Here is a 13,292-nt window from a genome sequence, read left to right as displayed (position 1 = left end):
CACATACAGGAGTTTACCATCCTTTGGGAGAAGTTGGATGGAATAACCTTAGATCAAGCCACGAACGACACGATCATTTGGAAACTTATAGAGCGCGGTATCTACTCCACTTCATCGGCCTATTCGCTACAGTTCGAGGGGCGCACCTCCACACCACTTCTAAAGACCGTTTGGAAAGTCTGGGCTACACAAAAATGCAAGTTCTTCGCTTGGTTGATCATTCACAACAGAGTATGGACGGCAGATAGGTTACAACGGAGAGAGTGGCCAAACTGCGGTTTGTGTCCCCTTTGTAGCCAAGTCCACGAGTCCGCGGCGCATCTCCTATTCCAATGCCGATTCTCGGTTGCAGTTTGGAATACGGTAAAGGCGAGGACCGGACTGAGCAATATTGTCACGGCAGACTGGACGACTATGCAAAGTGTCAGGCATTGGTCGACTGAGATGGTGCTTACGCGCTCGCCTAACGGAAAAGGGATGGCCTCCCTCCTTATGCTTATCTCTTGGGAAATTTGGAAGGAGAGAAATGCTAGGGTCTTCCGGAACGTTTCCGCGTCTTTGATGATTCTCGTGGAAAAAAATTATGGATGAGGCGGCCCTGTGGGCTTTGGCGGGTGTCATAGGGCTTGATGTAATTTTACACCGTGAGTAGTTGCTTTATCTTGGCCATTGTATGATTGTTGTCCTTGGACTTTACAACTCTCTCTTAATTAATGAAATGGCAAATCCTTTGCCTTGTTTCAAAAAAAGAAAAAAGAAAACTGGCACCTGGGATGACGAAGATGGGACGCAAGAGCGCAGGGAGACGCTGCGCGCAGCCGCAGACAACCGTGGTGATCTGCCGAGCCGCCTGGACGGAGATAGGGAGAACCAAGGAAAACAAGGAAGCAGGGCCTGCCGCAGCCCCAGCAGCGGTCACCGGCGGCCACGGCGGGAGGAGCACTGGGAGGCGGTGGCGCCGGGAGATCACCGAGAAAGCCGCCCTGACGAGCGACCCAGGGGTGATCCGAAATTTCCGTGCAACTTCGGCCAGATAGACAGGAACATCGATAGGCTGCGAGTCCAATTTCAAATCGTCAGTTGCTTCAAAAGAAAAGGTTCAAACTGTCCCTTCATTTCCTTTATCTCTCACTTTTCTTTCTTCCAGCACAGCCAAACATGAGGAGAATTATACAACACCACACACACGCACACACACACACTCGGCTCTTTCTAGAGGCACAACAACTGACACATCCTGCACACATCAATGCCGAAGAGGAAAAAACACATAAACATTATTGTGTGGGGGAGTGGATCTACATGCTGTGTATTGTGACAGGCCAGAGGGCCCTTGCTACCAGGGCCCTTGCCTGGCCTCTGCAAGCCTCTGGATGATGATGCTCCATACAACTCACCATCCAGCTGCTCGCCTATACAAAACCCTCCTTTGGGGAGGGGAGGGGGGGTATCATCACCTAATCCTGAAGCTACATGTGGGTGAGTGAGCACTGAGCAGGCAGCAGCAGCCATGGATCATCTCAGCGAGTTCTTCAGCGTCCGCACCGTCATCACCAGCTGCTGCCTCTCGCCTTCCACCTCCGCGAACTTGAGGCTTATCTCCGAATACCGCTCGTGCAGCTCGTTGAGCTCTTGCTGCATCGCCTTGTTCATCTCCCTCATAGACTCCAGCTCCTTTGAGGACTGCTCAGCAGCGGCCCTGGCAGCGAGAAAAATCGACAGCAGCAAAGTATGTCAGACACTTCTGCTCCTGTATAACTGGAGTTAAAAGTTAAAGCTAAGAAGACCGATCGCGGTAATCTAATTTAAGATGATAACCTCGTGTCGTGGCCATTGCTGTGTCCGTTGGAGCTTGGCGCGGCGTCACCGTTACCGGTGCTGAGGGTGTCGTGCTTGATGCGCTTCGAATTAGCGTGCTGGTTATTATCCTGCAAAGCATAACATGGTGTGTCACTTTTGAGGCACCAAAGTGTATGATTGCAGCATGAGCATTGCTATGAAAAGGCCCAACAGATCCATGCACTGAAATATCATATTCTCACTGGTGGGGGCCTCCATTCAAAGCTGTCCCTCTCCTCTAGGAAGCAGGTTGTACAGCATAATAGTGGATATAAGTAGCTAGAGCCAGATTTATCTTCCCATGTGCAACAAAGCACGTAATAATGGAAAATCTCTACACAGTGACACCTACTTATTCGTGTTGACAACCCACAAACTCATGGGTTTTAAGACTGTGCACTGTCCAGCATGCTGACTTTAAATACAAAAGGGAAGGTACACCTACTGGTTTAAATGAGAGTTCTTGTGGAAATATTCTATGATTTTCTTTGTTCAGGATGAGTTTTTGTTGGTTGGTTGTTTGTGGAAAGTTTTCAGTTGTTGATCTATCTATTTACATATGCCTTCTTCGTTACGCATATTACGCATATGAGAGAAAGCTAGCATGAAAAGTAAGTACAGAAAGTAAACTAATGAAACTATTACTATGTCATGTTGCTACAAATATATCTGGTTTTCGATATTTACCGTCGTATCTGAAGTGACACCATTTTCCTTGGCACCTTCCCTGCTTTCAAGAGCTCTTCTCAGCTTCAGCACCTGAGAAGCAAGGTTGCTTTTCTCAGCCTCCTTTGTGGACAACGAGTTCTTCATATTGTCGTACTGGAGTTTCAACGATCCAATAGTTATTTGTAGCTTCCCTATTGTCTCATCCCTTTCACTCTTGGAGCGTTTCAGAGTGTCTAGCTCCTCCAAATATGACTGCATCTGGTCCTTGAGCAATGCAAGCTCTTTATTGAGCAAAGTAATTTCAGCAGTTTTGTCTTGCAAGACCATGTCCTTTTCACCATTTGCCGCCAATTCCATGTCTTTCTGCTCATTCCTTTCCACGAGATTGTCTCTCTCAGCTGATAGCTTGTCAATCTTGGCTTTGAGCTGTTCAATTTCTTCTGATAGATCATTTAACTTTGACTCATCACTTCTCTTCTGGTTCTCGAACTCGTCGCTCTTGCTCTTGAGCTCCACCACTAGCCTATCTATCTCATTTGACTTGAAATCCACTAGGGTAAGTAACTGCTGAATCTTCACCCGGTGTTGTTCTTGGACTGATGCGGCATCTTCGTGGGCCTTCTGCAGTAGCTCTTCCAACTGGCTCTTCTGCAGCTGTAGTTCTGCAGCCTCTTTTCTTGCTTGCACAAGCAGCCGTTCATTGGCACTGAAAGCAGAAGATACTTGTGAAGATAGACTCTTGAATTCCTCCTGAAGTCGCTCGGCAGTGGTAGCATTGTTCCACCGCGCCTTCCTCAGAGACTCCTCGGCCTTTATGGCCCTCTGCTCTTGCTCAACCTTGGCAGCCAGTACTTCTGCTATATCAGCCTCTAATCTTTGAGATTGTTCCTGGAGTTCATTCTCCAGATTCTCGACATTGGCCTCAAGATCACTTATTATAGACAAATGTGCTGAACACTCATACTGCATCCTTAGCTGCTCTCTCAGTTGTGTTTGTTCAAGCCTCGAAGAGATGTCATGGTTCTCTTGCTTCAGAATCTCATAATCAAGTGCAAGCTGCTCCATTTGCATCTCAAGATCCTCACGGTCTTTCTTGTACAGCTCGATTTCATCGCTCAGTTCAAGAATCTTCTCTTGTAGTTCCGAACTAGTGATGCCGTCACTCTTCTTCACCAATGCATCCAGCATAAGCTCGTCCTCCTTCTCTTGGTACGAGCTTGTTTCAGACATGTCCATCTTGTGTCCAGCACTGTGCACATTTGACAGTGCATGCTCATATTGTGCCTCCTGGGGATCCTCTACTGTTTCTTCTTGCAAAATGGACATATCTCTGTTCTTTTGCTCCAGCATTTCATCGAGATCCTTCACAGCCAGAAGCAGCTCAGAGTTGGATTCCTGCATTTTCTGTAGCTGTACACGTAGATCTGCGTTTAAGTTCTTCTCATGGCCCAGCTCTTGCTTCAGCTCCTCAACCTGAGACCAGGGATCTTCCCCGTCTGACAACCGTTTACCTGATCCATTTGCATCATGGATCGTCTTCTTCATCCCTCTAAGGCCTTCACATTCTCTTCTGAGTGCATCCCTCTCATCCCTCAAGCTACTCATTTCCTTGGAAAGATCTTGCCCTCGCCTGCTCTCTTTCACAATTTGCTTTCTGAGTGTCTGCAACTCCATGTCTGAGACATCCAGTTTACGTGTCAAAGTCCCTATCTCACTTCTCAGCTTCTCTACATCATCCTCTGCACCTCTCAACCCCGTCTCACCCGAGTTGCTCGTCGACCCATCAGTGCTAGCATCAGGAGCTGAGCTTCCTGACCAGTCACCAGAGCTCAACGGGTTTCTCGAGGTAGCATTGTTGGCAAAAGGCGAGAGGACATTGGTCGCATCCTGAAGAAATGTGCTATGCATGTTGGCACTGGTTTTGGGAGTGAATCTTCCTGAGCTCCCATCTGAACCCGACAACGAAACGGCGTCAAAGCCATTGGCATTGTGGAGGTGGCTGGCTGGCTCAACAGATGCCGGCATATTTCTTCTCAAGGGAAACCTCATCCCTGGTGGTTTGCTTATCACCAATCCATCCTGTACAAGAAAGCTATCAGTTACTATCTGATGAACATAGGGAAAGATGATCTAGTGCATGCATTGTTCAGTTCTAAATTCTCCCCCTTCACTACAGGATAGAGAAATTCAGATCTCAAACAAAAAGTGTCACACAGCAAATGTGTCCCCAGAAATGATCAACCAAACAAACGTAGCTTCCCTTTTTCTTTGCAATATGCTTAGCATGCCAAAAGCTCTCTTTCTTGGCCATCAACAGAAATGAAACAAAGCAATGCAATGATGATGGATCAAAAAAGGAAAGCTCTCAAGGACTCTTCCCCACTAGGCCTCACTGGTTACTTACATGCACAGGGCTCATCGAATCGGCAGCAAGCGACCTCGCCTTCTCGGCTTCCTCGTCCTCGCACCGGCTCAGCTGGCTCTGCAGCGTCCTCCGTGGAGAAGACTTTGCCGTGTCGCCGTTCTCACTGTCGCAGCGAAGAGCAAGAATCAGTAACCAATTACATAATGAACGCGTGAATCAAAGCAAATGCACCATGCCTGAGGCACACACCGAAATGCAACAGGCACAGGCACAGGCACAACCCTCAAAGTGCAAACAGCCACAATGCAGCTAGCAGCAAATGTCTAAGTGAATCTGGTTGATGTGAGATGAGATGAGACGAGATGATCTCTTAAAGCTCAAACCAGGATGCAGCGGATGTGTCTAAACTAATCCCCAACCAACGCGACGCAAGGCGACCTACCTCCCGTCGTCACCGCACCCACCGCCGGCACCACCCACCACCCGCTGGATGGTCACCTGTCACAGGAAACAGCAGCAGCAACCATCAAAATCAGGAGCCGCGAGCGCGTCGCCGTCACAGGTCACAGGAAAACGCCGCAAGCTTTTTAAAGAGGTGGGGGGATGGGTGCTCACGTGCAGCAGCGCGCCGGGCGCGGGGCTGCCCTTGAGGAGGAGCGTCACCGCCGACGGCTTGAACGCCTCCGCGTAGTCGGCCATGTTCACCGTCGCCTCCCCGAGCAGCGCCGCCTTGGCCGACCCCTGCACGGCATTGCCGAGTCAGAACAAATCGAGCGCGGTCGCTTTCGATTGATGATTAATGCGGGGCCGCTTACGGTCTCGTAGACGAGGAACTGGTAGATCTTGTCGCCGGCGGCCGCCTTGCCGGAGGGGAGCTTGGTGGCCTCGAAGATCGGTGCGGGCCAGCGGCAGGCGCCGTCGGCGACCTCCGCGCGCTCCGTCCGCGCCGTGGGCCGGCCGACGTCCTGCGGCGTCACCACCACCATCATGGACTCCCACCCCAGCTCCGGCACCTGCAGGAACACGCGCGCTCCGTCCGTCACGCCTCAAATCGAACGCGAAAACCAAGAACCGAAACCAAAAGACTCTGCTTCCTCCAGAGCGAGCGGGGGATCGTGGCGTGCCTGGGTGGCGTGGAACTGCAGCTTGAACACGGCCTTGGCCTTGCCGGCGCCGCGCCACCTCGCCGACTTGAACATGCCGGCGGCGGCGGGTGCTGCGCCCGAGAGGAATCAGCCAAGCAAGCAGCCAACCGCCCCCCAACAGAACCAGACGAAATCTTGCTTGCTCCTCTCGGCCGGCCGGCTAGTCCGTCACGCCTCGATCGGCAGCGGCATTGCAATGCCGTGCGCGCGAATCCAGTGACGCCAGGCTTGGCATTGCGGTGCGGTGCGGGTGGTGGTTAGTTGGAGCGGCGAGAGCAGCACATGGAGGCAGGGGCGGAGCACGCATAGAGAGTGGGAGGGAGGGAGGGAGTGGCCAGTGGGTGACACCGCAGCGCAGGCAAGCAAGAAGGCCGGGGCAGGGGCGGCTTTGGGCAAAGGCAAGGCAGGGGCACACCACCAGTGGACAGATCTAGTGAGAGAAAGGAACCCAGCCGAGCTCTCTCTCACACACACGCACACACTACAGCTCTGCTTTGCTCTCTCTCTGATTTGGGGGTTTAGGCGCTAGAGAGAGGGGGGGGGGGGGAGAGAGAGAAAGAAAGAGAGAGGAGGTGGGAGAGAGAAGGTTCGGAGTCTATAAAATGGTGGTCAATTGATTTGGGGAAAAGGGCAATGGAGATTTATTTAGCTAGAGCGAGGTGGGAGGATGGCGACGGATAAAAAATCTGGAGCTGCCATTGCTTGAGCTTCACAGCTGCGGTGCGCCGGCAGGGAGGAGACCGATCACACTGACCCTCTGGGCCGTGCTGGGCTGTGTCACTGGGTGGACCTGCCGAAGGCAATTCTTCTTCTTCTGCTTCTGTGAAATAAGCGTGGACGTGTGAGCGACTTACTTGAGACCTACCACTAATTCAGCTTCTTTGCTGGTTTAGCAAACGGGTTAGTGAGGTGAGGTGCGTGTTGGAGTGTTGTCGATGTTTGTTTGGTTTTTTAGAAGAAAGAGGGTTGTCGATGTTGATGTGAAACCGTGAGGCAGACGGTGCGATCTTGCTTTCGCTGGTGCACGTCTCATGGAACCTGAATTATGGAACCGCCTGTTTTTGCGTATGTTTTAATAAACCCGTGAGAAAGACGTCGCGGGTGTTTCCACAAATGTTTTTGGTTGGATTCAAATGGATGCCCAAGTGGTGTGTTGGTGAATAACACGTTGGGTTTGTCTTCATAGAAACAAAAGGATGAAATTATATGTGATGTCGTTGTATATGTGGAATCATTAAATTTTTCAACTAAACTCCACGAAACCTATGATGTCACTGTAGCGTGTTGCTACTGAATGGCAAAATCATGCATATACATGCATCTTCTTTTTTTTTTAAAGAAAAGCAAAGCTTTATAGATTAACGACGTACGGGCATATCGCCCGACACGCAAGCAGCCACTTCTGACGTATTGGAAGATGCATGGGATGGAGCGAGTGATACATGCATCTTCCAATATATTAGCATCAACAAATCAATAAGTACCCTAGCCAATATCTATCGCAAGCCTCCTATGTGCAATTGCCCATCGCCCTCTCGTTGATGCAATGCTTATCACTAGCGATGCCTAAAATTCATCGATCAATAGATCCAAGCTATGATGTCACGGTAGCGAGTTGCTACTGAAGGTTCAAGTCGAAATAGGATTTTTACCAAGGACTACCTCAATTCCTCACAACCCTCATAGTGAGGCTCTCTTGGTTTTCCTAGATCGAATAACAATTATGTTGCTTGTGTTGATGCCCTTTTTTGATGCATTGCTTTGGAGTACCTTCTTATAGCAAGATGGTTGGTCTTTAACTTGTTCGTGTGGGTGATAGGGAGGCTACCCTGGATCTGTCGGCATCGAGTCTCGTGTGCCTATGATGATGGTGGCGACCAAACTTTGTTCGATTCATGGCCATTGTCATCGACTGTCCATCATGTGTTGTGGAGGTTGTGTATTTTTTATTGCGTAGCAGTGAAGTCACCATGTAGGTTCGATGGATTACAAGGATGCCTCACAAAAGGAGTTACTGGAGCATTGTGACCTCCGATCGCCGCGATGGGTTTTGTCTCCACAAGGTGTGTAATTGGGAAGTCTCTCTCTCTCTCTCTCTCTTGGTTCATGGTGATTGATGTTTGTAGGACCTTTTCGCAAGCGATGAATGTTGATGATAATGTTACTATAATGCATTCATGGGATGTCCTTCATGGTGAGTCAAGTCTTCGATGGTGGCCAAGTCAGCCCGAGTGTCTATGTTCTGTTGTGGGTGGACGTGACACACATGTATTGATTATGGTTTTGCATGATTTTACTCTAGCTATAATCGGGTTACTCTTTTGTGCTCATAGACTACCGGCAAACATTGTGCAATTAACGCATAGGGGTCACGATTCAAGACCCTATTTCTAGATTGTGCTAATATGCAACCATTTTCGTTGCGAATAAAATGTGGCTACATATCAAAGTGCATTTGTCCCTGGGAGACTCATATCAGACAACACCATCTTAGCGTATGAAATGGCGCATTTTATGAGAAGGAAAAGATGGGGGAAGGATGTCTACATGGCATTGAAACTGGATATGAGTAAGGCCTACGACAAGGTGGAATGGCCCTTCCTCTCAGGCATGATGACACGTTTGGGCTTTGCTGATTGTTTTGTACAACTTGTGATGAAGTGTGTCACTACGGTGTCTTGTATATTTCGTAATAGAGACATAACAAATGTGGTCACTCTGGGGCGTGGAGTAAGACAAGGTGATCCAATTTTGCCATATCTTTTCCTCCTGTGCGTTGAGGGTTTTTTCCGAGTTATTAAACAAGGCAGACAGGGAAGACGTATCTGTGGCGTGAAATTAGCACCGATCGCTCCAAGGGTGAACCACCTGTTGTTCGCCGATGACTCGCTGCTGGTTATGGAAGCTTCTATCCATGGTGCATAAACAGTTAATGCTATCCTACAAGCCTATGAGGAGTGCTCGGGTCAAATGATCAATAGAGAGAAATCTTCGGTCCTCTTTAGCAATGCTAGTCAAAGTTTCAAAAATCTGATCATGCGGAAGCTTCACTCAGGAACCGAAGCAAATGGTGGAAAGTATCTTGGACATCCAACTTACATAGGCAAGTTAAGAAATAAGTGTTTGTAGTATGCAAAAGATAGTATTGTTGTCCGTCTTCAGGGGGTATGGACCAGTGCTTATCCATGGCAGGGAAGAGGTTTATGTTAAGGTGGTAGCCCAGGAGGTACCAAACCTATGCCATGTCATGTTTTGACCTCACCAAGGGCCTTTGTGGTGAAATCAGCCCAAATCATCTGTCACTATTAGTGGAACAGGCAGGACGGTGAGAATAAGATGCATTGGGTTAGCTGGGGAAAATGATGTTACCGAACGAAGAGGGAAGGGGGTCTAGCTTTAGAGACCTTCATTCGTTCAACATGGCACTACTAGCGAAGCAATGCTGGCAGCTCATCCATTCCCATGAATCCCTGTGCGCACAAGTTCTTCAAGCAAAGTACTTCCCTGATGGTGACATTCTAAGAGCTGAACCAACTAAGGGTATAAGCTATGTTTGGAGAAGCATTTTAAAAGGAATAAAGGTACTCAATGAGGGGCTCATATGGCGCGTCGGTGATGGCACTAATGTCAGAATCTGGGAAGTTCCTTAGATCCCAAAAGGTATCACGCGACGTCCAATATCTCATCAAGGCCAGATGACACTTACTCGGGTATCAGAACTCATTAATCCTGGGACTGGCACTTGGAATCCTGAGCTAGTATAGAGTTGCTTCCATTCGGATGATGTCCCGACCATCATGAGCATCCCCATTTGTGACCAAGCAGGAAACTTCTTAGCATGGCATTTTGATTATAAGGGCCTTTTTTCTGTAAAATCAGCATACAAGGTTCATGTTAATATGCTGAAAAGAGAAGTGCGTCGACAATAGGACAAAGTTCATTACCTGACGGGATAGATGTAGACATGCTTCAGGAAATTTGGAGTACCAGATGCCCACCAAAGGTGCGCCACTTCCTTTGGAGACTTGGCCACAACATCCATCCCATGTACATGAACATAAGTAGGAAGGGGATCAAACTCGACACTATATGTGCCATATGTGGATGGTACTTTGAGGATGGTGGACATCTTTTTCTGCAGCGTATGTTTGTGAAACAACACTAGAGAGATTTACTACTAGAAGAGGTTAGACTGAAGCTTGGCGGTCTGAATTCGGCAAAACAAGTTGTCCATGTCATGCTAAAACTACTAGAGGAGCAGAAACTAATGACGATTGCACCATTATGGTCCTGGTGGACGGAGCGGAATCGAGGCAAACACAGAGAGCATAGACTGAGTACAGACGAATTTCAATTTGTTGTAAGGCGCCATGTAAACAAAGGTTCTGAATTACTAACACCCAAACAGATTGCTTGACAGATCACATGCATCAATGGAAGACACATATTCATACCTAGTGAAAATAAACACTGACGGAGCCTTCCATGCAGAGACATGATAGGGAGATTGGGGTTTTATCTATCAAAACTCAAACGGTGAAATTCAGTTTGCAGCAGCTTGGTCGGTGTCGTGGGTTTGTCACGGCAGATGTCCCCGTGAAAGGACTTAGTTGTGGAGCCATCGCAACGGGTTAGCTTAAAGGGGTTAAACCAGACAAGGGAACACGGGAGTTTATACTAGTTCGGACCCTTCAATGAAGGTAAAAGCCTACGTCTAGTTGTGATTGGTATTGCTAGGATTTCGAAGGCCAGGGAGCGAATCCGCTTTGTCTGGCTTTCGAGTTGTTGTTGTCTGTCCCTAAACCGCGCCCGGGTCGTCCCTTTATATATATAGGTTGACGCCCGCCGGGCTACAGAGTCCCGAAGCCGGTTTATAAACGTATCCGGTTCGGCCTCTCTCTTTCTATCTTACTATACAAGTTACATGACTGGGCCGGTTTACATTTACATACTGTAACTCGCCTTTGGGCCCTCCGTAAAGCGCCAGCATCTTTACATCTTCATGGGCTTCTAATCTTTAAAGAGTGAACCCGGCTACCCAAGGACGGTTTACCTCCGGTAGTAATATCCCCAACATTAGGCCCCAGATTGGTTTGAACTTGTTCATGTCAATCTTCCACACTTTAGAAAAAATCTTCTCTCTTGTCTTCATTTTTGATCTTGTAAACCGCCGTGACGTCATACTTCAAAATTACGATAAACCGTCATGACATCATCCATCCGTTGATATGGAGATTTCCTTCATTTAATATATATCCAGTTGTCGAGGCGACACCTTTATTAACTTATCCATTTTTCGGACTCCTCAACTCCCGCACTTGCCATTTTTCACTTCGCCTTATAAATAGGACCGACGGGTCATTTTCACCGTTTCCCCCCGTGCCTCTTCGCATCGTCTTCCTCGCGCCGCTCAGCCTCTAGAACTTCGCCGCCACCGTCGACCGTCGTTTCTGCTCCAACCTCGGCCGCTGCATCGCCCTGAACGCACCAGAGAACTTTGGCGCCCTTCCGCTTCCTCACTAACTCCGGTAAGTTCTCTGCTTTTTTCACCATAGATCTGTTCTAGGGTTTCGATATTTCCTCGCAGTTCTTCTGAAGTTCATCAGTGTTATTCTTCCATGTTCTTCCTTTAATAGATGGACACTTCATGCTTGATACATCTCTTACCGTAGCTTACCTACCATGATCATCACAAATCTTTATGCGCAAAGAACTGATCTATCTGTCAAAAATTGCTTCAGTTCTGCACCCCTTCCAGATCCAATTACTTTTGCTTTTCTGTCTTATCTCTAGATCCGAAAATTTTATATCACTGTGAAATATGTTTCTCCTCGCACCAATATAAGCGATTTGATATTGTATAAATAGTCTATGCCATTAGCCCTCTGATAAACCGGAAGAGCATGTTACCTTCATAATTACGCTCCGGTTTAACAGTGTCTGATCAATCCTGCGCCAGCATTACCTTCTTTCTCATCATACTAGTCTCCGGGTTGTACCATTTATTATATTAGTACATTTCTTACTCCCTTGTCTCTTGTGTATGATCATGCATAATTTATAAATCGGCCTTTCATTTTCAGTTTGTTCGCTTTGCAATGGCCAAACAGTTCACTACCTGCAACTGGGCTCGTTCCCGGGTTACTGAGGCTCAACTGGATGAGATGGTTAGCATCGGCTCTCTGCCTAAGAAAACGGAGATCAAATGGCGAGCCCCAGGAACTGAGAATCCTCCAACCCCAAGACAAGGCGAAGTGGTAATCTTTGTTGACCATATAAGCCGTGGTTTCAAACCACCAGGGTCCAAATTTTATCGAGATGTGCTTGCCAGCTTCCAACTGCATCCACAAGATATCGGTCCTAATTCAGTCTCCAACTTATGCAATTTCCAAGTCTTCTGTGAAGCCTATTTACAGGAAGAATCAACTGAAGAATTGTTCCGGGATTTCTTTCACTTAAACCAGCGCACAGAGTTTGTGAATGGCCCAAATACAGAGCTTGGTGGTGTTTCGATTCAAAAGCGGAAAGAAGTGGAATTTCCTCATGCCAAACACCATAGCCACCCAAAGGAATGTAACCAAACATGGTTCTATTGCAGAGACACTTCGCCTGAAGATGAGAATCCCCTCCCCGGCTTCCGAGATCATAGATTATCCAATACTCACCCAATGCCACAACGCCTGAGCTCCTCAGAAAGGGCAAAATATGCTCCTCAAATCGCCAAACTCCGGACTTTTATGGCAAACGGTTTAACAGGTGTAGATTTTGTACGCTGTTGGATATCCTGGAGTATCTTGCCGCTAAGCCGGCGTCCCGGTTTAATGTGCGAATATACCGGTGAGGTTGACGATCCTCAACGCCACTACAACATCCAATTATCTGAGGAAGAAGTTACTGAAGGTGTAAAGAAGATTCTGAATGAATCGGAACTGGTCTGTAGTCAAACCGGTCAGAGTCCCTTCTACACCAAGAACAAACCGCCTGCTGTAAGCATTACACTTCCTCTTCATCTCTAATATCTTTGACTTATACAAGCTGTAACCCTTCTTCTTTATATGTATAGGGTGATGACCCTTCTGGAAACGGAAATCCATAGAGAAAGCTCCAAAACCAACTGGAGACAAAGTGGCCAAGCCAACCCGCCCGAAGACCAAAGCCGTAAAGCGGACGTCAAAGCGGAAAACGGCTGGCCGGATTAATATGGAGCTTGATGATGATACTGATGACCCAGAAGCTGAGGTAGAACTTGATTCACTTGGCTCTCTTTTTATGCA

General features: G+C 48.0%; 1 protein-coding gene across 2 annotated transcripts; it reads right to left on the bottom strand.

The window, feature by feature from the left end:
- Positions 1–1,092: 1,092 nt before the first annotated feature.
- Positions 1,093–6,802, bottom strand: LOC125509273 (uncharacterized). 2 transcript variants are annotated; one of them, XM_048674204.2, is made up of 8 exons: positions 5,998–6,802; positions 5,689–5,886; positions 5,489–5,614; positions 5,316–5,371; positions 4,913–5,036; positions 2,527–4,587; positions 1,819–1,928; positions 1,093–1,699 (listed from the first exon to the last, which is right to left on the bottom strand). In XM_048674204.2, the coding sequence occupies exons 1-8, from the start codon at positions 6,070–6,072 to the stop codon at positions 1,516–1,518; spliced, it is 2,934 nt and encodes a 977-aa protein (XP_048530161.1). In that variant the 5' UTR covers positions 6,073–6,802; the 3' UTR covers positions 1,093–1,515. The 2 variants fall into 2 exon arrangements, with proteins under 2 accessions (XP_048530161.1, XP_048530166.1); XM_048674209.2 differs by lacking the exons at positions 5,316–5,371; positions 5,489–5,614; positions 5,689–5,886; positions 5,998–6,802 and adding an exon at positions 5,123–5,272.
- Positions 6,803–13,292: the final 6,490 nt, after the last annotated feature.

Source organism: Triticum urartu, chromosome 1A (assembly GCF_056163025.1).
Source record: "Triticum urartu cultivar PI428250 chromosome 1A, HENAU_Tu73, whole genome shotgun sequence".
Lineage (NCBI taxonomy): Eukaryota > Viridiplantae > Streptophyta > Magnoliopsida > Poales > Poaceae > Triticum > Triticum urartu.
The sequence above is the reverse complement of the archived record's forward strand: the minus strand, read 5'-3'. Positions and strand labels throughout refer to the sequence as shown.